The sequence below is a fragment of the Gadus morhua genome, chromosome 21, assembly GCF_902167405.1.
Source record: "Gadus morhua chromosome 21, gadMor3.0, whole genome shotgun sequence".
In the NCBI taxonomy this organism is placed as follows: domain Eukaryota; kingdom Metazoa; phylum Chordata; class Actinopteri; order Gadiformes; family Gadidae; genus Gadus; species Gadus morhua.
Genome location: NC_044068.1, coordinates 15,676,582 through 15,699,919, shown reverse-complemented (window position 1 = coordinate 15,699,919; position 23,338 = coordinate 15,676,582). Strand labels below are relative to the sequence as shown.

At 45.3% G+C, this 23,338-nt stretch overlaps 3 protein-coding genes across 3 annotated transcripts in view; all 3 read left to right on the top strand.

Annotated features, from left to right (window-relative positions):
* Window positions 1–15,883: 15,883 nt before the first annotated feature.
* LOC115534874 (dual specificity tyrosine-phosphorylation-regulated kinase 4-like) lies at window positions 15,884–18,484 on the top strand. The gene is made up of 8 exons (XM_030346155.1): window positions 15,884–16,078; window positions 16,178–16,307; window positions 16,411–16,495; window positions 16,615–16,787; window positions 17,234–17,294; window positions 17,422–17,554; window positions 17,758–17,867; window positions 18,060–18,484. The coding sequence occupies exons 1-8, from the start codon at window positions 15,990–15,992 to the stop codon at window positions 18,482–18,484; spliced, it is 1,206 nt and encodes a 401-aa protein (XP_030202015.1). The 5' UTR covers window positions 15,884–15,989.
* Window positions 18,485–18,515: 31 nt separating this feature from the next.
* Window positions 18,516–20,027, top strand: LOC115534593 (uncharacterized). The gene is made up of 3 exons (XM_030345679.1): window positions 18,516–18,644; window positions 18,879–18,976; window positions 19,105–20,027. The coding sequence occupies exons 1-3, from the start codon at window positions 18,523–18,525 to the stop codon at window positions 19,782–19,784; spliced, it is 900 nt and encodes a 299-aa protein (XP_030201539.1). The 5' UTR covers window positions 18,516–18,522; the 3' UTR covers window positions 19,785–20,027.
* Window positions 20,028–21,895: 1,868 nt separating this feature from the next.
* The window catches only part of rngtt (RNA guanylyltransferase and 5'-phosphatase), a 67,624-nt gene continuing 66,181 nt past the window's right edge, over window positions 21,896–23,338 (top strand). Inside the window, exons 1-2 of the mRNA XM_030345403.1 lie at window positions 21,896–22,327; window positions 23,085–23,194. Of these exons, the coding sequence (XP_030201263.1) occupies window positions 22,264–22,327; window positions 23,085–23,194 (174 nt within the window). The 5' untranslated portion in view covers window positions 21,896–22,263. The remainder of the gene's footprint in view (window positions 22,328–23,084; window positions 23,195–23,338) is intronic.

Sequence of the window (23,338 nt, the reverse complement as noted above, 5' to 3'; positions counted from 1 at the left end):
TAGTTTATTTACTATAGCTAAACTATAGAATTTTTTCATGTGGGTATAGGCAGTGGTGTAGTCTATTTTATTGTAGTGGGTATACTGTGATGATTCCCTCCCAGCCTCGTACAAACCCGTCCGACCGGTACGTGTACGTGTGTGGCGCTTATGGGGTGTCGCACCACACTCACCAACGCAGGGGTCTACAACCCGCTGATTTAAGAGTATAACGATTATCAACAATCATGGAAAGAACCAGTTTTAATAACAGTATGAACAAATAGAACACAAAAATTACAAGTTGTCCTTTGTATATCTATAGTAGCAATAGCACATGCTAAGCAAGGACAAAATCTACTCAAAATAATTGAATGAACTGTTTACATCCATGGCTAACCAGTGCATGAGAAGGAGATGACAGGAGACTAATGTTTCACTCTTTCAATTGCTCTAATTTGAGCTCTTACTGTTGTTATCTAACATACCATACAGTAATTGAATTGTGTAAAAGTGTGAAATTACTGCACCTTAAAAATGACCATGAATTAGCTATACTCTCATTTGCATAGTGATTAACATTATGAATTTCAATTGTGTATACCAACTGTATGTTGGCTGACATTTACCTATAACTTTTTTTCCCTCCACTCTAACCAAGGATGCCTGTTTTTAAATTCCCTAGCCTGACACCCAGTCTGAAAGGCTGGCCAGGGGTTCTCATCTAAAAGTAACAAGGAGATATAAAGTGGGATTAAAACATTGTCTTCTGTTGACTACTTATTATGTGGTTTACACATTAATACGGGAGGACTGGCCACACACACACACACACGCACGCCCACGCACGCACACACAGGCACACACACGCGAGAAGGAGGGGCTTGGCCCGCCAACTAACGTGCAGAGATGCAGGGGCAGCTTCGCGCTTCGTAACAGTCAGAGACAGGGCAGAGCGCGAGCGCGCAGCGGGAATTTTATGAATAGTGAATGTAGGAGATAACTTCCCCTGCTTAAAGTATTTTATTGCAGTTATACCCAACCGATATTTCCGAAAAATAAACACAGAAGTGAAAGATCTGTCACAAGACGATTGATACGTATCCGTGCACATTTTTAAGTGGGTATACGCAAATCCTGGTGCGTTCCTAGTGGGTATACGGCGTATACCTGCGTATCACATAGACTACACCACTGGGTATAGGCCGTGAGTAGTCTGATTGGTCAGAGCAATTTGATCCGGCTGCAGAAGTGTATAATTGGGATAAACCCTTACAGCTTAAATTCATGTTTATTCTACTCTCTGGGCGTGCTAGAGATATTTATCAGGTGATGCTAAACCTCTCCTGGAACCGTCACCTTATCGTGGTGGAGAGGTTTGCGTGTCCCTGTGAACCTGAGAGCTGTGTTGTCGGGAGCCTTGTGCTCCTGGTAGGGTCTCTCATGGCAGAGTGGTCTCAGGTGAGGGGCCAGACTAAGAATGGTTCAAAAAACTCCAATGAAGAACGAAAAAAGAGGAGATGTGACCCGGCCCGGAGGAAGCCCGGGGCCCCCGTCTGGAGCCAGGCCCAGACGGAGGGCTCGATGGCGAGCGCCTGGTGGCCGGGTTTGCCACGGAGCCCGGTCGGGCACAGCCCGAACAAACTACGTGGCACCCCCCCTCTCTTCATCCCATGGGCCCACCACCTGTGGGAAGACCCGTTGGGGTCGGGTGCGCAGCCACATGGGTGGCAGCGAAGGTCAGGGGTCTCGACGGACCAGACCCGGGCGGCAGAAGCTGGCTCTGGGGACGTGGAACGTCACCTCGCTGTGGGGAAAGGAACCGGAGCTTGTGAGGGAGGTGGAGCGCTATCAGTTAGATCTGGTGGGGCTTACCTCCACGCACAGTCTCAGCTCTGGTACCGTACTCCTGGATAAGGGTTGGACTCTATTCTTCTCCGGAGTTGCCGAGGGCGTGAGGCGCCGGGCGGGTGTGGGGATACTCATAAATCCCCGGCTGAGCGCCGCGGTGTTGGAGTTTACCCCGGTAGACGAGAGGGTCGCCTCCCTGCGCCTAAGGGTTGTAGGGGGGAAAACTCTGACTGTTGTTTGTGCATATGCACCAAACAGCAGCTCAGAGTACTCGGCCTTCTTGGAGACCCTGAATGGAGTCCTGTATGGGGCTCCAGTAGGGGACTCCGTAGTTCTGCTGGGAGACTTCAACGCCCACGTGGGCAACGATGGAGACACCTGGAGAGGCGTGGTGGGGAGGAACGGCCTCCCTGATCTAAACCCGAGCGGTCGTTTGTTATTGGACTTCTGTGCTAGTCATGGATTATCCATAACAAACACCATGTTCGAACATAAGGGTGCTCATAAGTGTACCTGGTACCAGAGTACCCTAGGCCGAAGATCGATGATCGATTTCGTGATCGTGTCATCTGACCTGAGGCCGCATGTTTTGGACACTCGGGTAAAGAGAGGGGCGGAACTGTCAACCGACCACCATCTGGTTGTGAGTTGGATCAGGGAATGGGGGAAATTTCCGGATAGACCTGGTAAGCCCAAACGAGTAGTGCGGGTGAACTGGGAACGTCTGGAGGAGGCCCCCGTCCTAGGTATCTTCAACTCACACCTCCGGCGGAGCTTTTCTGGCATTCCTGTGGAGGTTGGGGGCATTGAGCCGGAGTGGGCGGTGTTCAAAGCCTCCATTGCTGAAGCTGCGGTGGCTAGCTGTGGCCTCAGGGTCTTAGGCTCCTCAAGGGGCGGTAACCCTCGGACACCGTGGTGGACACCGGTGGTCAGGGAAGCCGTCCGACTGAAGAAGGAGGCCTTCCGGGATATGATATCCTGGAGGACTCCTGACTCGGTTGCAGGGTACCGACAGGCTCGAAGGGCTGCAGCGGCTGCCGTGTCGGAGGCTAAGCAGCGGGTGTGGGAGAAGTTCGGAGAGGCCATGGAGAAGGACTTTAGGTCGGCACCAAAGTGTTTCTGGAAGACTATCCGGCACCTCAGGAGGGGGAAACGGGGAACCATCCAAGCTGTGTACAGTAAGGATGGGACTCTGTTGACCTCAACTGAGGAGGTCGTCGGACGTTGGAAGGAACACTTTGAGGAACTCCTGAATCCGAATAACACGCCCTCTATGTTGGAGGCAGAGCTCGAGGTTGATGGTGTTTCGTCGTCAATTTCCCTGGTGGAGGTCACTGAGGTAGTCAAACATCTCCGCAGTGGCAAAGCCCCAGGGATTGATGAGATCCAGCCAGAAATGCTAAAGGCTCTGGGTGTTGAGGGGCTGTCATGGTTGACACGCCTATTCAACATCGCGTGGGAGTCGGGTACAGTGCCAAATGAGTGGCAAACCGGGGTGGTGGTTCCCCTGTTCAAAAAGGGGGACCAGAGAGTGTGTGCCAATTACCGGGGTATCACACTTCTCAGCCTCCCTGGTAAAGTCTACTCCAAGGTGCTGGAAAGGAGGGTTCGGCCGATCGTCGAACCTCAGATTGAAGAGGAACAATGCGGTTTTCGCCCCGGACGTGGAACTACGGACCAGCTCTTCACTCTCGCAAGGATCCTGGAGGGGGCCTGGGAGTATGCCCATCCGGTCTACATGTGTTTTGTGGATCTGGAGAAGGCGTATGACCGGGTCCCCCGGGAGAAACTGTGGGAGGTGCTGCGGGAGTATGGGGTAAGGGGGTCTATCCTCAGGGCCATCCAATCTTTGTACTCCCAAAGCGAGAGCTGTGTTCGTGTTCTCGGCAGCCAGTCAGTTTCGTTCTCAGTGGGTGCTGGTCTCCGCCAGGGCTGCGCCTTGTCACCAATCCTGTTTGTGATATACATGGACAGGATATCGAGGCGTAGTCGTGGTGGGGAGGGGTTGCAGTTCGGTGGTCTGAGGATCTCGTCACTGCTTTTTGCAGATGATGTGGTCCTCATTGGATCATCGGCCTGTGACCTTCAGCACTCACTGGATCGGCTGGCGGCCGAGTGTGAAGCGGCTGGGATGAGGATCAGCACCGCTAAATCTGAGGCCATGACTCTTAGCAGGAAACCGGTGGATTGCTTACTCCGGGTAGGAAATGAGTCCTTAGCCCAGGTGAAGGAGTTCAAGTACCTCGGGGTCTTGTTCGCGAGTGAGGGTACTATGGAGCGTGAGATTGGCCGGAGAATCGGAGCAGCGGGGGCGGTATTGCGTTCGCTTTACCGCACCGTTGTAACGAAAAGAGAGCTGAGCCGCAAGGCAAAGCTCTCGATCTACCGGTCGATCTTCGTTCCTATCCTCACCTATGGTCATGAGGGCTGGGTGATGACCGAAAGGACGAGATCGCGGGTACAAGCGGCCGAGATGAGTTTTCTCAGAAGGGTGGCTGGCGTCTCCCTTAGGGATAGGGTGAGAAGCTCAGCCATCCGTGAGGAACTCGGATTAGAGCCGCTGCTCCTTTACTTAGAAAGGAGTCAGCTGAGGTGGTTCGGGCATCTGGTAAGGATGCCCACTGGGCGCCTTCCTTGGGAGGTGTTTCAGGCACGTCCAGTGGGGAGGAGACCTCGGGGAAGACCCAGGACTAGGTGGAGAGATTATATCTCAACACTGGCCTGGGAACGCCTCGGGATCCCCCCGTCAGAGCTGGTCAATGTGGCCCGGGAAAGGGAAGTCTGGGGCCCCTTGCTTGAGCTGCTCCCCCCGCGACCCGACCCCGGATAAGCGGATGACGATGAGGATGAGGATGAGGATGCTAAAGGAAACTACACATTATTAAAAGCTGCTGTGGCCCTGTGACATTAGCGACTGGAATCGGGCTACTTTCACAGCCCGCCGTCGCATGCATAATGAGACTGCCAGGGAATTCGGAAATGCCCTGAAGCGTCTCGCCACTAAAGCTTACCCCACAGCTGATAACTGCACACGGGATAGGTTGGCTAGAGATCAGTTCCTTGCACATTTTGCAACTGGTTACTTCCGTATCAACCTGCATAGAGCAAAACCTAATAGGCCTACCCTACAGGGATTCCCAAAGTGTGGTACTCGCACCCCCAGGGGTACTCAAGCTGCCACCAGGGGGTCCGCAAGATGAAAAATGTAATGGCGGTCTGGTGTAATATTACACGATTACAGTGTTGTTTTTTTAAGTGGGATTTTTCGATACAATAAAAAAAATGAACTGTAAACATTTCCTTTGTAATCCCTTTTATTTTAAATCAAAAAACTATATTTTAAACGTAGAAGAAGACAGCAGCTGCTGTCTTCTACATTTTCAGTTATACCAAAACAGCTTTGGCTCGATATTATCTTTATCTTTGGACGAATGTTTCAGGAATATTTAGGCCGTCTGGACGAAGTTAAAGGCCTACGTGCAGGTTAACCGGGTACATATTGGCAACAAAAGGCACTCAAAATGTGTATAATTTATAAAATGTCTCAAATAGTTTTAAAGTCCAGTTCTTGTTGTTTTTGGCAGTAACGGGTGTTTTCTAAGACATTCAGCGATTACGTGACGTTGAGGAGACGTGGTGGAAGGTGGCCTCAGCCCTACTAGAACTAAGATGTCTGAGGTGGCAAGAACCACAAATAACCTGTGTGATGGCCCACAGCCGTTTAATTTCGTCAGAAGTGAGAGGGCGTATGAGGAATTGGCAGTCTGTGAAATCCCCCCTAGTGAATCCCTAATTAAATATTACCCCGGCCCCGACGTTGTTTTCAGATTTCTGATTAGTTATCCCACATTTTGATGGTAGCCTACTAGCTCCAGTAAGTAACAACATCTTTGCCTAGTATAATGGGCTGACTCATTAATTCCCTCACTCTCCACGTCAAGCTTGTGTGTGGTGAGCGGTCTGGCGCAGATTGGCTGCCGTGCATCATCAAAGTGGGTGCTACACACTGGTGGTGGTTAGTGAGGTCCCCCCTTCACTGTAAAGCGTCTAGAAAAGCGCTATATAAAATTAAATCCATTAGTGTTAATTTCTAAGCTTTATTTTACCCAGTGTGCGAAATACCCTTCAATATTCGGAGGTCCCCATCAGTGATGCCAGTACTGGCCTCAGACCACTTTTATTCAGTAACGAAAAAAAAGTGGCGCCCCCTCCTACGTAGGGGGCGCCAAAACTGACTTGCTCGTTTGGTAGCTGGAGGCGGGCTGCTTCCAGAAATGCGTATCTCACTCAAAAAATCATGTACAGACTTATTTTAAAGTTTGTATGCGTGTGGGAGCACCATCTCCCCACAACAACACCCCAAATCCCAGGAAAAGTGCTGTTTTCATAATATGTCCCCTTTAAAATCACTTTATAATCAGTAAAGTAACTTTTTTAAAGGATTACTTTTTCAAGGTAACTGTGGCAACACTGGTCCCCATCTCCCGATTGTTGCGCAATACCAATATACATTTTGCAGCAGACCTATAACATTACAATATTTCCTGGATGCAAGTCAATCAGTATTAAGCCTACATGACAACACACACACGGACACACTTATTAATTTTTTGATAATACGATATTCTATATATTTTAAAGCAACACTGACATAGGAGGCTGCATTGGCTAAAGTTGTTTGGATTCGCGTTGATTTACAACAAGGAGAGGCAAAGTCGTGCATTACAATGCCAACAATAATTGTGTGTGTGTGTGTGTGTGTGTGTGTGTGTGTGTGTGTGTGTGTGTGTGTGTGTGTGTGTGTGTGTGTGTGTGTGTGTGTGTGTGTGTGTGGTGTGTGTGTGTGTGTGTGTGTGTGTGTGTGTGTGTGTGTGTGTGTGTGTGTGTGTGTGTGTGAGTGCATGTTTGTAGTCCTCAACTCCACATCATTTGGAGTTAGGGACTTCAAGAACCTGACCCAGTCTGACATGTTTGGTAGCTGCATTTAATAAAGATTATTGTTTCTACCTGTTTGGTGCTGCCTGGGTTGTAGATCATATCCTTCTATTACACTTGTACATCGAACCTCTGGTTTATACCTGGCTAATTATTAGCAGGTGCACTTCGTACTGCCTTGCAATGCGTGTTTATGGAGCCTTTTTGCTTTTATTGTCTCTCAAGAAAATGTGATAAAGGCCTCTCAACCTGTGCTCCCTCAACATGGGCCTGAGGCACGGCTAATACCAGAACGGCTAATACCAGAGGGACAATAGTAGTTATTAATGAACCCCCCCTAGGAGCAGGAGTGTGTTAATACCGTTTGTGAACGCCGGGGGGACTTATTGTTATGGTGCCAGGGATGTCTGCGGCCCTGGGTTTGGTTATGGGAGAGATTTACCCTCACATTCAATGATAATGTCATTGAATATAATAATAGAACAAAATGCGTAATACCTGTGACTGTTGAATGTTTTTGAAAACATTAACCCATCAATTTCTGTCCATCAAAATGTCGTTGCCCATACATCGGTTCCTGGTATGAATCCTCTACAGATACAATGGCTCTTTTCTGCTAACCTTATGCAGTTATCCCTAGTTCTCATCCTGGCCAGCAGGACCGAGGGGAACTGAGGTCTGCAGACTTGCTGGTGCTACTCCAGACTTGCTGGTGCTACTCCAGGCCACATTCAGAGGGAAGGGCTGTCTGGGGTGACTTGTCTTCTCAATCTTTCCTCAACAATTATTATATTCCTATATCTTCTTAATAAGTACATATTATCATTGAATGTAAGGGTACATTTCTCCTAGAACCTAACCCGGGCCCACAGACATCCCTGCCACATAACAATAAGTCCCCCCCCAGTTCACAAACGGTATTAACACACTCATAACTACACACACAATTTCCGGTCTAGGACCGGAAGCACTCAACCTCCCAGATACTCCTTGGGGGGGGTTCATTATCAACTACTGCCAAAGCATGTCATCATCAGTACAATTCAAAGTAGCATGTTCTGCTTACCAAAGCAGCAAGGTGGAGAGAGCTGTGAAGAAGTGGTGCATCGCTGAGGGCACCAACCACCTGCCATCCTGGTGCGGTGGCTCTGGTACTTCCATTCCACCAGTCTTTGTTGCAGAAGAATTGTACCTTCTCCACCTTAAAGGTGGACACGTGTAAGTGGAGATAAAAACGATGAACAGCTTCTCAGTCAAAAGGTCCCCTAGTCAAAGGGTCTTTTTTTTAGGGGGCGGGGCCAGGTGGTTAAACCCTTCAGATCCAGCAGGGTCGTAAGCAAGCAAATACATGTGTACTGAACACACTTAAAGAAACATATAATGACACACCCCATCAATAACAATGCTTGGTGACCACACAGACTGTCAGACTGACCGCGTGACAGCAAGATCTATGGCGGTGGTTCTCAAGCAAGGGGTTGCTTACGTTGGGCATGATGCAAATGCATGCTTTCTACGGTACGGTACGCGATCAGTCCAGGGATAGACCTTGATTTGCCACAATACAGCCGGATCATGTCCACTCCAAACAAGGTCTTTGTAACAAGAAAACTCGGGCAAGCCGTTCAGGTTCAATGCATGGCTTCAAATGATTTCACTTCTGATAAATCCAATATGCCCAGTTGGGGCCCTGACAGACCACAGCTATGCCCCAGCTGTACCAGGTTGCTTCTTTTCTTATTATTCTGTGACCCTCTCCAAAGCCAGGTAGTAACTCAGACCTGAGACTGACCTCGATAGATCCAGACATCGCACAATGAGCACCCGTCTCATTAGTCTTATCATTTTATAATAGTAATTAGCCTTTATCAAAAAGGTTGTTTGTATTAAATTGTTATGCTTACTGTTTGTCTGTGTGTGTATGTGTATGTGTGTGTGTGTGTGTGTGTGTGTGTGTGTGTGTGTGTGTGTGTGTGTGTGTGTGTGTGTGTGTGTGTGTGTGTGTGTGTGTGTGTGTGTGTGTGTGTGTGTGTGTGTGTGTGTGTGCGTGCGTGTGAAAGACAGTATTCTTAATATTCTCGCTTGCTGTCTGTGTATGTGTGTGTGCGTGTGTATATGAGAAATAAAGTTGTGTTCTTAATGTTCTCACTTGTGTGTATTTGAGGGGCGGCCCCTTGCGTTGTATGAGAGTTGTGTGAGGGATATTTGCCAGGGGTCTAGTACCCCTTTGTTCAGCTGTTAAAAATGTATAATATTATTTTAAGGTAAAATTGTGTCTCCTGCGTAAATTGTGTGTAGCTAAATAGATGGGCCTATATTACTGTATTTTAACATCATAATGGTGGTACTTGGAGAGTCAAATATTTTCTGAGGTGGTACACGGTATAGAAAGTTAGAGAACCACTGGTCCATGCTATACAATTAACCTCTTGAAATATCTCTGCCTTGGATGGCGAAATAACCTTCAAATCACTTTCAAGTCTCTTGTTAAGGAAGGGAAGGGGGAGCGGGGGATTCATCACAGGACAGCCACGTGTCCTTCGGAAAGCAATCATGTTGAACTCAATCACGAACTGACACTAACTGACACTGTACAGGAGGCAAGCTTTGAAACGGCCATCTTACAGCACCATCTAGACTCTAGAGGGAGACTGTTGTCGTGGGCTATGACTTCTCATGTCCTTTCTGGTCACCGTGTTGTCAAACATAACAAAAAGGTTTTCACTTGTTTACCAGGTAAGGAAACGCATGAGACGATGGAGACATGAATTCAATGCAGTACATTGTAGTACATTGACATCCAACTTGGGATGAAAGATGTCTTTATCATTAATATTCCACTTAGATGTCCTAATAATTGCAACACCAAGAGTAATCATATAAATAAACATTGTACACAGTCAATTATTCACTGGCTTGACTGATACTATGCGGTTGTTGGTTCTCTGTATAAATGTATAGCAGCCTTTTAAATGTTTCTCTAGCCCATATTTAACGGTTTAATGAAAACTGAAATACATTATATTTAATCAAACAACCTATCAATGTCCTTTTATTGTTTGTTGGTGCATACTGTATTCGAATGGAAAGTTGTGTGTAGGCCTATATATATGCCCCACACACACACACACACACACACACACACACACACACACACACACACACACACACACACACACACACACACACACACACACACACACACACACACACACGCACACACACACACACACACACACACATACGCACACACACACACACACACACAGACAAACTCACGGCCACGGTCGACAGGTCATCTCCCTTATGACATCACAATGAGCAGCATAAAGTTGATCATCTAGGAATCTTTAACGTTTGCATGACAACTGTTGCTCTCATATTGAAGACGCTTCTGATCTGAAGAGATATTGCTCGACGATTTCCCTCTGATTATTGTTAGCTTCTTTAGTATTCAGTGTTGTTTCTGCTAGCAACGAACGTTCCAGTTGTTGGTTTGATCCGGTGCAAAACAGAGGTACGTTTCCTTGGCTTTTAAAGGAGACATATTATGGTGTTTTCCCAACAAGTAAACGTAGTATTTGAGTTCCAGAAGACATGTGTTTGAAGCTGATTGCTGGAAATAGCTTACAGGAAAAAAAAATACCGCCTACCACTATTCCCTCAATCCCTTCAGAAAGCGCTGTGTCTGGTGTCTGTAGCTTTAATGCAAATGAGCTGCTGCCCATTGACCAATGAGCTGTCAGACTGAATCACAGCATGGAGAATGGATTGTTGCCGTTTGCGGACTCCTGGAGCTCTATAACTGTATAATATACTATAAAATAATATAATATAATATGGTATATTATATCTAATATCACGGCCAAAAGCTATGTGCGCCTTGGATGATATTATGAATCATAAAGCGTCTGACGTCTCTGGTACTACCTCAATAAGTAAAGACTTGCAGTGGGGGATATCTCGGCCATGGTTTAGAAGAATTGGGGGAAAGGAACTTTGGCCTTGACTCTCTGAAGTGCATGAACCGCGACATGGAGGAGAAAGGGATTGTACTCCGGGAGCTGAGCTGCCGGAGCTCCTGGATTGCCGCCGACCTCCCCCTCACCGGACCTGCCAGCTTCGGCGGCAGTTCAGCTCCCGTAGTACACCGCCGGAGCTGCCGGACAGACGCTTAGACGGTGGCAGTCCGGCAGCCGAGTTCCCCCCGCCGGAGCTGCTCGTCCGCTGGTCCACAACATCTTAGCTATGCTCTGATTGGAGGGGAGTGGGGAAGTGGGAGGTAATATTCAAGTGTGCCCCCTTCTTACGTAGGAGGGGGCGCCGAAACTGACTCGCTCGTTTGGTAACTGTACGCGGGCTACTTTCAGAAATGGATATCTCACTCAAAAAATCATGTACAGACTTTTTTCAAAGTTTCTATGAGTGTTGGAGAACCAGAGACCCAAAACAACACCCCAAATCCCAGGAAAAGTGTTGTTTTCATAATATGTCCCCTTTAAAAAAAATCAGCACAGACCGATTAAGAAAAATCTAATGATTTACTCGGGATTTGGCAGAATAATAGGATAACTCTGTTTGGGAGGTTATAGGCCCTGTCGTATAAATTCAATTGTTCATTTTATGAATAGTTTCTCCGTGATATGAATGTATTAATGAATTACTTAATTAATCGAATTCACTCTTGTATAAGTGCTTTGTGACGTAGGCTTTGTTCATTAAACTTAAGTGATCAATCCACCTTCTCCAGTCTTTTCTCTATTGCGACACTGAGCGAAAGTAGGGGCTCCACCTGCAGCAGTCCCCGCGCCGCGCCTGGTGCAGCCGTGACGGAAGCCTGCCAGGAGCGATACACAGCAAGGCCCAGCGAAAAGTACACCCACTCGAAGCCGCCATGACGGTAAGTCCCTGTTGGTGGTCGTTATTTCCAGCCATGCATCTCCTTCATACTAATGATGGGTCGTTCGCGACCGAATCAGTTTGAATGAACGAATCTTTAAAAAGAACGAACCGAACTGATTCTCCTCCCTCGTTCGTCTCGTTCATTCTCAGACTCAACTCCTCCCAGACCCACTAGTCGCTGACTCGCTGTTCGTTCACTAACTGTGAGTGGTCAAGAGGCCTAGTGAGTGAGCGTACGATAATACGATTCAATATCAGTGAAATGGTAAATGCATGCTGTCTTTGTACTTTCTGTGTCATGCCAGATTAATCAAATATTTGAATGTCTCATCAATCTGTCTCGTTCTTTCATGGTTCGTTCTCCGGCCGGAACCCCCACCATCATTGCTCAATCAAGTATATTATCTTGCTGATATGTTAAACGTCCAATAATCAATTACACCCCCAATCCCGCTGCGTTTTATTAAAGTTTTAATGTTGTGTTGATTGATGACCGATTTCCACGATCGTTTGAGAATGAGAACGATTCGATTCACCGCTACCGGAAACACGACAGAACGAACAAACGAATAAACGATTCTGAACGACTCTTCTTGGCGAACTGACCGACGCAAACTGAATCAAGGAAAATAATCATTGAATCCATCACTACTTCATACTCACTAATTATTTCCTGATCAAATTTAAAATAATGTTTTGATTGCTAGCTTGAAAACCTTTTGATGTAAAATGATTGGAGAAATGTGCAAAGAATTTAGGCTAAATCCATACATTGAGATGGCAGGACTGATCCTACACTCGAGGTAATTGTAGAACTGCTTTTCAAATGACCGTTGTCTTAGAGTGAGCCGGAGACCCCCAGCCCAGTGGGAGGGAGACCCAGCCCGTCTGAGAGGTTCTATCAAGGACACAAACTGCCAATGTCAGCGGCTGGTAAGGTTATTGTATTTATTATGTGTATTGCAAAAAGGTTGACTGAATAAATCTATGTTAAATGAGTGTTGAATGTGTGTGTGTGTGTGTGTGTGTGTGTGTGTGTGTGTGTGTGTGTGTGTGTGTGTGTGTGTGTGTGTGTGTGTGTGTGTGTGTGTGTGTGTGTGTGTGTGTGTGTGTGTGCGTTTGTGCGTGAGATGACAGAGCTGCTCTTTAACTATTAGAGCAGTGTAGTACGAAATACTTTGGCTTGGTTCTTCAAAAAAAAAATCTCTATAATGATGTACAGAGGCCTTGGAGGCCTTTGGTAACAGCATGACCAAATATGAGCAGAAGGAAATCAAAGGCTACAATGACATCTGGTTCCTTGGTCTGCATGCCATGAAGATCCAGGGCTCAAGACATACCGGGATCTTCAACCATGGGTTTGACAATGAGCAGTATTTCTATGAGCAGGTAACTTTATGTTGACGGCAATATTTATAACCGATGGTTTTGCTTTGTGTGTAAATAATTTAATTTAGTGAATGAAGGCACTGAGCAGGAGAACAAACACCTCTCTGTTTCCGTGTAGATTGTGGAATAGGCTTAATGCATCGCTGTTCGTTTAGTGTTTCTGGCAATATATATAATTTATGTTTTATTCAATGAATGTGCATTTGCACATTCATTACAATAAGGTATACATTTGCAGTACAATGTACATTTTGTAATTTTACCTATGCAATAACATAGATTGTGTCAGGTGCACAAAACTGACTTTGTATTATTAAAATAATGACAATAATGACATTTTTTGTTGATAATTATAATAATAGGAACAAATTATAATCATAATACTAGTAATATACATAAAAAAACAATCACCTATTTTCTACAGGTCACATGGGATCATATTGCTTATCGCTATGAGGTGCTTGGTGTTCTGGGGAAGGGGGCCTATGGACAGGTCCTCAAGTGTTTTGACCACCAGCACAATGAGCTTGTGGCCCTCAAGCTCCTACGCAACCAGCCTAGGTCAAATCGTAGAATAAAGAGACACCTGCACAGCACACAACAAATACATAGATAAAGAACGGTCACACTACACCAAAGAAGCTATGATAGAGACGGTACCATTAAATCACAAAGGTCCAACTGGAAACCTCCCCAGAGTCTAAGTTGATGCCATTAACCTTGATCTCCTTACATGGCTTTAACATTCGTATGAAGAACACGGCATCAAGGGGGAAATACACTTCTGCTTAATGTCACCGGCGTGGCCTACAGAGGTCGCCGCCCTTGGTGACGTGCACGACCTTAACCTTTGTGTCGTGTTCGTTTCTCCCCCCCTTACTTTGGTGCTCCCGGTCAATTTTGAGCGGCCTGTTTTAACTGCCCTTACAAAAACAAAAAAAAAAGATCATTACCAAATTTTATTGAACTCCCTTTTAACCTGTAAACAATGTCTCAGACTACTGGTTTACATCAATAACTGTGTGTGTGTGTGTGTGTGTGCGTGTGTGTGTGCGTGCGTGCGTGCGTGCGTGTGTGCGTGCGTGCATGCGTGCGTGCGTGTGTGCGTGTGTGTGCGTGTGCGTGTGGTGGTGGATTTGTGGTTGTGTATTATCTGATGGATGAACACAATCTAGGATCACCCATTCATTTTTTTATGGCGGTCATTTTTGACCGGGAACACCACAGGTGTTACAAAGTTGACTAAACAACTTAAACTTCAATGAAAGTAGTGATCAGCAATTATATATGTTCAAATGCCTAGTGCGGAGGATATCATAACCCCCGAGACAAATAAATGTAAAACACAATATTTATGATTGATTGAAATGGAAATCGGTCAGATTTGACCCGAACACCACAGGAAGGTTAAAGGGGACATATTATACCCCCAGGTGTGAGGGGGATTAGTATGGAAGCCCGTTTCCGCCTGGTAAAAGAAAAAAAAATGCAGGTCATGACTCATTATTTTGACATATGATCTCATTATTTTGAGATAGTATCTCGTTATTTTGACATAGTTATCTCATTATTTTGAGATAACATCTCATTATTTTGAGATAGCATCTCATTATTTTGAAATAGTATCTCATTATTTTGACATAGGTTGAAATGGTCCATCCAGAACTGAGTAGGGTACACCACCAGCGTTCAATACGTTGGTTCCCCGTGCTTGGACCTAGAGCGACACAGTCTGGGGAAATGCCGTTTTCACTGCCGTGCATAAAACTTTGCATTGCGGCAATGTGTGTGTTCTCCGTCCCGTGATCCAATCTCACTTTCAATGGGCGACCATGCTGCATCACTGAATCAATGAAATACCCCGCTAGAAGACGTGGGTCGCTGTTGTTGAGTGGGTGTTTAGCCAGATCATCTTTCGCGAGAACCCATCAATGCAACCACTGATGCATATCCCATACAGCTTCAATTTGTCATATCCATCTATGTGCCACACATAATTCGGGCCACGACTGACATAGACTCTACGTCTCAGACGGTGCCGTGCACGGAGATCCACGCCACCACCATCCATTTGACGCAGCAAGAGACGAACGGTCTCTCTGTCCGTGATGATCCCTGCCATCCAACACTGTTGCATCCACCTGTAGCCATGTTGTTGGCCAGAGGACTGTAATTGGCGATGTATGAAATCGGCTACTTCTCCGATGTCCGCCTTATTGCGTCTTCGCCACAGCTGATTCCTATGAAGCACTCTTTCTAGAGTTCTTTTACTAATGTTTATGTTGTGCTCCATGGATAATCGAGTCAAAATTTCAGCATTTGTATACCTCCGTCTAAAATAATCTTTAATAATCGAGTTCATCATCTCCAGCTAATCTACTGTAATAATAGGCTATATGTAGCACCTATGGATAAGCTACAATTAGGCTACAACGACTGGTCTGGTCCTGTTGAGAAGTTATCTCAAAATAATGAGATAGTAGGCCTATCTCATTATAATGAGATAGTATCTCAAAATAACGAGATACTATCTCAAAATAACGAGATGCTATCTCAAAATAACGAGATACTATCTCAAAATAACGAGATACTATCTCAAAATAATGAGTTGTGACCTGCATTTTTTTTCTTTAACGTGGCGGAAACGGGCTTCCATAGATTAGCCTTACAAGCCGTTTGAAAATCTAGTCACTAGTGGGCGTGTCTACCTAGATCTGCACTGGATAGATGAGCAACGTTTACTTCAGTCCACTGGGTAGGCTGGTAGAGTGATCTATCCAGCACAGATCTAGGTGGACAAGCCCACTAGTGATGTCATATGGGGCAGACATGGGGATATAATATGTCCCCTTTAAAAAAACTATGGCTATGTGGGATCTAGGTATCATAGACTGGGGAAAGAGGAAAGGAGGATCCTCCAACTCCTACGGGACATGGATCCAGAAGATGACCACCATGTGGTCCATATGAAGGACTTCCTTGTGTTCCGGAAACACATCTGCATTTCCTTTGAACTCCTCGGGTACACACTGACTTCTTATTTGCGTGTTGGATTCCGTGCAATATGCGCTACAGTTAAAGTCTGACTCTCCCTCGGAACTAATGAATGCATTATTTACAGTTCTGACATGCATGCTATGCAGACTAAAAAGGGTGAGAGTGTCTCATATGTGAGGAAGTGCGCATACCCCATCCTCAAGTGTCTTCAGCTGCTGAAGAGAGAGAACATCATGCACAGTGACCTCAAACTGGTAGGAGTCCTGCTCATCTCCCATCTGCACTGACAGCTAATTATTTTCACCTGTGAGCCATTAGCCCAGCTACACACAGAGTCTTCTTCTTCTATGACTGCAGGCTAACATGGTCATGTCAGGGAAGGACCCCAACACCCTCAAGGTCATCGACTTTGGATTGAGCCTGGTTCAGGATGAGCCAAGATGTGGGTCTTATTGTTTTTCTCTTTTGAATCATGAGGAGACGTACAATGTGACAGGATTTCGTTATATGATGGGTTTCATAGAGTTATCTTTATCCTACTGGCTTTGTTTCGTCTTCCAGACTATAGTCGTATCCAGACTCAGTCGATCCGTGCTCCAGAGGTGACTCTGGGTCTTTTGTGCACCACTGCCATTGACATGTGGAGCTTTGGCTGCTGCTTGATAGAGCTCCTCATTGGAAGAGAAGCGTTCTATGGAGATGAGGAATATGAACAACTCACGCGCACCATAGAGGTAACTGCTAATTAACCATGAGAATGAATTCTCTCAACATACTTTGATAATTTATTTAATAATAATGCCGCTTTAAAATGAGAAGACAAAACTAGGGAAAAAAGGTATAACGATGTGAGTAAGATATGATAATTGATAATTTCTGATTTATATTACAAGGGCGCAGATCTCATTACAACCTGTAGGGGGCATCAATGTCACCAATATCAAATGAACTGCTGCTGTAACAAACCGTTCAGACCACTGAGCATGATTACGTTTAAAAGTGTAGTCGGCTTCTATTATAACTAGATTTTCAATCACATAATTCAGTTTGAAATCATTTATATTGGGTGGACTTTTCGCCACTTAGGGTTAGGGTTAGCTATCTCCCCCACCAGGGATCTGCACCCATGACTTTGTATATTTGTATAAATTGACTATTGGGTATGGTTGTCTAATTTCAGATACTGGGAATGCCTCCAGAAGAATTAGTGGCTTCGTCATCACAAAGGAATGTGTTTTTTGGTGAGGATTTTACTTTATGGCATATGATCGAGTTTTCAGTTAACATTACTTGTGATAATGTGAACATGTGGAATGAACAATATGAAATGAACAATGTTAAATCAGTGTGATGCTGTATAATGTGCAGACGAGCAGGGCACGCTGAAATATATCAGGGTCAACAACTCGGGGGAGATAATCCTGCCAGGCTCCAAGAGGCTGGAGAGTCTTCTGGGCACCAGCGACCCTGACCTGCTGGACTTTATCAAGCGTTGCCTAGAGTGAGTGCACTACCTGGCCACAGTTGAGCTCATCAGATATGTTTGACTGACACACTAACCATCCTGATGGCTAACCATCCCCCCTGAATGTTTCCACCAACACTCGGTTAACATGAGACATGATGAATCAAAGTGTCCCAAGGCTTCTGTGTTCGCAGGCTTTTTATGCTGTAATATTGAGTGTGTGTTTATTTTCTTAAAAGTTGGGACTCATCAAAGAGGATGACTCCAGGTCAGGCACTCGAGCATGCCTGGATGATGAAGACTTCACTTGGATGCATGTCTCCAACCCCAGGAAACCCACCAAAAACTGGTAGAATTTATTTTTGGGGATGGATTTCGAAACTCCATTTCCGATTACTATATCTATGTATAGATTGATCATCAAGCATTAACACTGCTTAATGATCAAAGCAAAACATTTGAATTACTAAGAGTCTGTCAAATCATTTGTAAACCTTAATAAATTATTTGTATCGAGAGCCTCATTTCTTTGAATTCACAGTTATGCTGAAGACCCTGGCTGCAGGAACCACACAGCATCTGAAACCAGACGAGGCCACTGGCAGCCAGCCACAGACCATGGACCAGGGGGAAATGGACAAACTGGGGAAGCATGGAAGGACCCTGAGACCCCTGACTTCAGAGCTCGACCCCCTGCTCCCTCCCATTGGTGCGACTGCACCGGCTTCTCCACCAAGAGGCAAGAGGGTAACTGTTACCCCAGATGGTGGTGCAGACAGGAGGGACGCAGGAGCAACCAAACCAGCTGGCCAAGCGGGATGCTCCCGGGTCTCTCCCATAGGCGCCGCTGCCCCGTCTCCTCCACCAAGAGGCAAGAGGTCAACTGTTACCACAGATAGTGGTGCAGCCAGCTTACTTAAAAAAAATTACAATCTTAATCCAACAATGTCAAATCAACCATGTTAAGTCAGTGTGATGCTGTTTAATGTGCAGACGAGGAGGGCATGCTGAAATATATCAGGCTCAACATTTCGGGGAAGAAGATCCTGCCAGGTTCCGATACGCTGGAGAATCTTCTGGGCATCAGAGTCCCTGACCTGCTGGACTTTATGCAGCCTCGCCTACAGTGAGTGCACTACCTGGTCACAGTAGAACTCATCAAATATGTTTGATCAGCGCTTGTGGCAAAATAGTCTACTACAAGGCCGGCGATGTGGCTGAGTTGGCTCACCATCTCCTCTGAATGTTTCCAGCAGCGCTCGGTTAACATGAGACATGGTGAAATGGTCAAAGTCCCAAGGCTTCTGTGTTCATACTTTTTTTTGCTTTAATGTTGAGCCTGTGTTTATTTTCTTTAAAGTTTGGACTCATCAAAGAGGATGACTCCAGGGTCGACTCTTGAGCCTGCCTGGATGAAGAAGACTTTTATGCAGTCCCCGGGACGCCCACCAAAAGCTGGTAGAATGGATTTTTTTGATGGATTTAGAATCCTATAACTCTATTTGTAAAATCGGTACGATTATTTTTAAACCTAAATCTCTTTATTATATTCAAATAAATAATTTGTCATTTCTTTGAATTCACAGTTATGCTGAAGACCCTGGCTGAAAAAAACACACAGCATCTGAAACCAGACGAGGCCACCGGCAGCCAGCCGCACACCATGGACCAGGGGAGATGGACAAACATGGGGAAACTTGGAAGGACCCTGAGACCCCTGACTTCAGAGCTCGACCCCCTGCTCCCTTGCTTTGGTGCGACTGGACCGGCTCCTCCACCAAGAGGCAAGAGGTTAACTGCTATCACAGATGGTGGTGCAGCCAAAAGTGTAAGAGTTACCTCCAAACCTGCTTGCCAAGCGCGATTCTCCCTGCTCCCTCCCTTTCGTGCCACTGCACCGGTTCCTTCCCCAAGCTGCAAGAGGGCAACTGTGACCACACATGGTTTGGCAGCCAGATGCATCGGCAGTCAGATGCATCTGAAACCAAACAAGGCCACTGGCAGTCAGCCTCAGACAACGGATCAGGGGTTAACGGCCAAACTGAGGATACATGGAAGGACCATGAGACCCCTGACTTTAGAGACCTACTCCAAGGTCCTTCCCATTGGTGCGGTGTCACGGGCTCCCCCATCAAGAGGCAAGAGGGAAATTGCTGACGAAGGAACATTCAGAACAGCTGATCGACGGTATTCCCCCTTGTCCCACCCATTGGTCGAGCTGCACCAGCTCCTCCCCAAAAAACCAAGGGGTCAACTGGTGCCATAGATGGCGGAGCAGCCCAGAGCGACGCAGGGACATCCAGACCAGCTGGCCAAGCGGGATGCTCCCGAGCCCCTCCCATTGGTGCAACTATACCGGCTCCTCCACCATGAGGCAAGAGGTCAACCAGTACCACAGATGATGGTGCAGCCAAAGGCGACATCCAGACCTCAGTGCTGCGGACATATTTAAAAATTTTACTTACTTTTTTTTTAAACTTTTTTATTCTGAAACTTTTTATACTTTTATACCCCAAAACTTTTTAACTTTTTTTAACTTTTACTTAAAAACTCTAATAAAATAATACAATAAAAAATACATAACACGTGTGTTTGATAGGGGTTTAATATGTGAGTGTTTGATATACGACATCAACTCATGATATATTATTCTCATATTTCGTGGATAAGAGTCTCCTCATGATGGAAGTGCAGGAAGTGCTTCCATCCCTTACTTCTGTAATAGGTCCATGATCACTCGTGACTGCAGCAACTAAGCAGCAGAAACGTATTTCAGATTTTTTTTTTCATGTAAAATGGCCATGACTCTGCTCAACCAAAAGATGTCAACAACATGATGATGACACTGCGACTTAATCGGCTTCAACGGCTGACACTGTTCAACTGGCTGTTGAATGAATGAATACGTAACTGGAATACGAGACTGAATTCAAAGCGAGCAACGTTATTACACGGTGATAGCAGTCAGCAACGACGTTTGCCATTTCTTCAGTTTTTCAAATAATTTCTTGCCCCGAATCAAATGTTTTATTGGTACGTCTGATCGGTTTGGTTCGAGGCTTAAAAGTAACGTAGTAAATGAACAGTTGAAGCCAATGTTCTTCCAAATCATACTAACATTGCCTGTTCCGACTTGCGACAGTTAGGGTTGTTAGTGGAGGCAGATGTGGCCCGGGCCTCTCAGATAGGAAAGGTGGTGGCTTGGTGTGGAGACAGACGTGACTCAAGGTCTCTCAGCAGGGCTGTGCAGAGGCTGGAGCCTTGAGGCCATTTTGGAGGAGCTTGGAGGCAAAAACTTTCCTGCATCTACTTTTTCCCGAAAAATACTATTAGGGGATACCCCGGTTGAAGAAGGCGGTTGATGCACTGGCCAAGAGAGCGCCATCTTGTTGGTGGATAGCTTGAGCATCTTTTTATCAGACTGTTTGTATGAGGCAGAGTTTCTCTTGCTACTCTTATGAAGATAGTAATTGATTGTGTTCCCAGTGGCTCAGTGTTCATACTATTGCCCTCATTTCCAAATCAACACCAACCATCTCTTCACCAGTGGAATCTCATGATTCAAAGTGCTTTAGCAGTAGCACCACTGCCCGCCCGGCTGCAGCTTCAGAGAGCCTTCAAACTTCTGAATACATTTTGATGACCTCCATACCTGTACTGCATTAGGCATGAAGGCTGTAATGGTATTTTTTCATTGCTTCTGCAATTCCCGCTGCATCAATTCCTTCAAAGGCAGTGTTTTCATTATGTTTTCCCTCTTGGTTTTAATGGCCTATTGCTTTGTTATCTTACAATCCATAAACATAATCTGGAAAATTGCCCCATTATTGTCAGCCATAGCCAAGGCAGGTTGTGTTTTACAATAAATGTTCTTAAAAAGGTTCAGCAGGTATTGGCCAGAGGTAATTTGTTTAGATGAAGAAGGTATTATTAGGTGTAATGGCATTAACAGTCTACTCTACCCCTACTTGGGCAGATTTGCACTATCTTTGCATTTGTAACATTATTGTATTTTTAATCAGTCAACAGAAGTTCATATTAGTCTCATGAAGAATTCTGTTTAGCTAAATATCTGGTAAATAGTATTTAATGTAGCCTGATAATTAAGGCTCTTATATTTCATTTATTTATCAAGGTTTGTTTGATCAATAACACAAAAATGGTCATTTAAGATAATAGAGCTTATATCAGCAGTTGCTTATATTAGAGTTAGACAATAATATCACAGATATGAGAATAACAGTCAGGGGAATAGTGGGCTGGTACTTTAATTTAATTATAGGAGAGATGGACAAAATATTATTTACATTTTCTTTCTATGGGGGGCAGTAATGAGTCGTCTGCAGTTTAAAGACTCCACATTATCAACATGAAGAAGACTAGCTAGTTGTTAGCCAGCTAGCCGTCGTTACCTTTATCAATGGGCTTACAGTGGCTAGTAGACGTTATGCTATCTAGCTGCTAACATCAGCACAGAAATAAAAACAACTACATAAACAATGCCGTTCGTGGGATGGTGATGGGTTGTAAGACTACATAGGCTTTGCTTTGCGCAGGAATATACAAACTTTGAAGCTCCTCGGTTTACTGCATGACCCTCCAAATAAACCAAAGGCCTCGATCCGCGGTACTCGAGTAACGACAACCGTGATACGTCGCGACCACTGGATCATAATTGCTGATGCTTCGCTGAACCGTGGTACTAAACACTATATCAACGGGTCCGACAGACTCCCCTGTACACAATGTCACACACCGAGCCTCCTCCTCGGTGGAGGAGTTGTCCCAGAAGAGGACAACCTGTGGCAGGTGAGAGTCAACTAAAGGATAACTAGCTAACCTGCCAATATCATGGTGTTTTAAACTGCCCAGTGACACCGGGGAATGCGAGCCATGGCCACCACGAAGCTGACACGATGTGCCTGTTTGGCTTTTGTTTGAAAAAAACATTATTCAGAGAGGTTGTTCTCATTATTATTCGTCACTGGCAGAAGCCCGGAGAGAATCTCAGCTAGCCATTTTGTCGTGGTGAAATCACGTGTCAAAACAAACCCATTGGATGGTCTTCACACAAGTCTGTAACGGCTGCACTTAACACTCCCTGACATCCTAATGTGACCCTTTATGATTGTGCTTGCACGTAGGCACAGTGATGAAGCTTTGTGTCAAAGGGCCAGGCATGGACCCCTTGCATGTTATGGTTTTTAAATCCCCCCCCCCCCCCCCCCCGAATAGTGACAGAACTTAGTTACATCCACATAGGCTATAGCACATAACGTTTGGTCTCGTGTTAACAGTTTATTATTACAATGTCATCTAATGGTGCTTTGTCAGTCATTTCCACGTGTTGATTCAATGTAATACCATAATAAAAGAGTACTTCAATAGACAATCATTGCTTCAAGTTGTAATAGTCACTGGAAGTCGTGTAATCTGTTTTTCCCTGTGAAAGGCCAATAGCTATTAAAAATAGGTATATATTGATATTAATAATACATTTGTATTTGAAATGTATTCTTACATTTGGAATATTTTTTTAACCATATTTATTTCAACTCAATTTTAGCAAAGTTCCTGCCGATGAAAACTATGTTGGGGCCCAAATATGATGACAAAGTTCAAGAGGAGAATAGGTTTCATCCTAGCATGCTGTCAAACTATTTAAAGAGTCTCAAGGTAAGATGAGCAAATGCGCTTGATGACTGCATAGTTATTCTCAAAATACACAGTATACATAAACTGGAGATGAAAAACAATTGAAGGCCAACATGGCTAAAAATGATTAAATGTTCTCTTAAAAGGGGCATTTCACTTGACTTA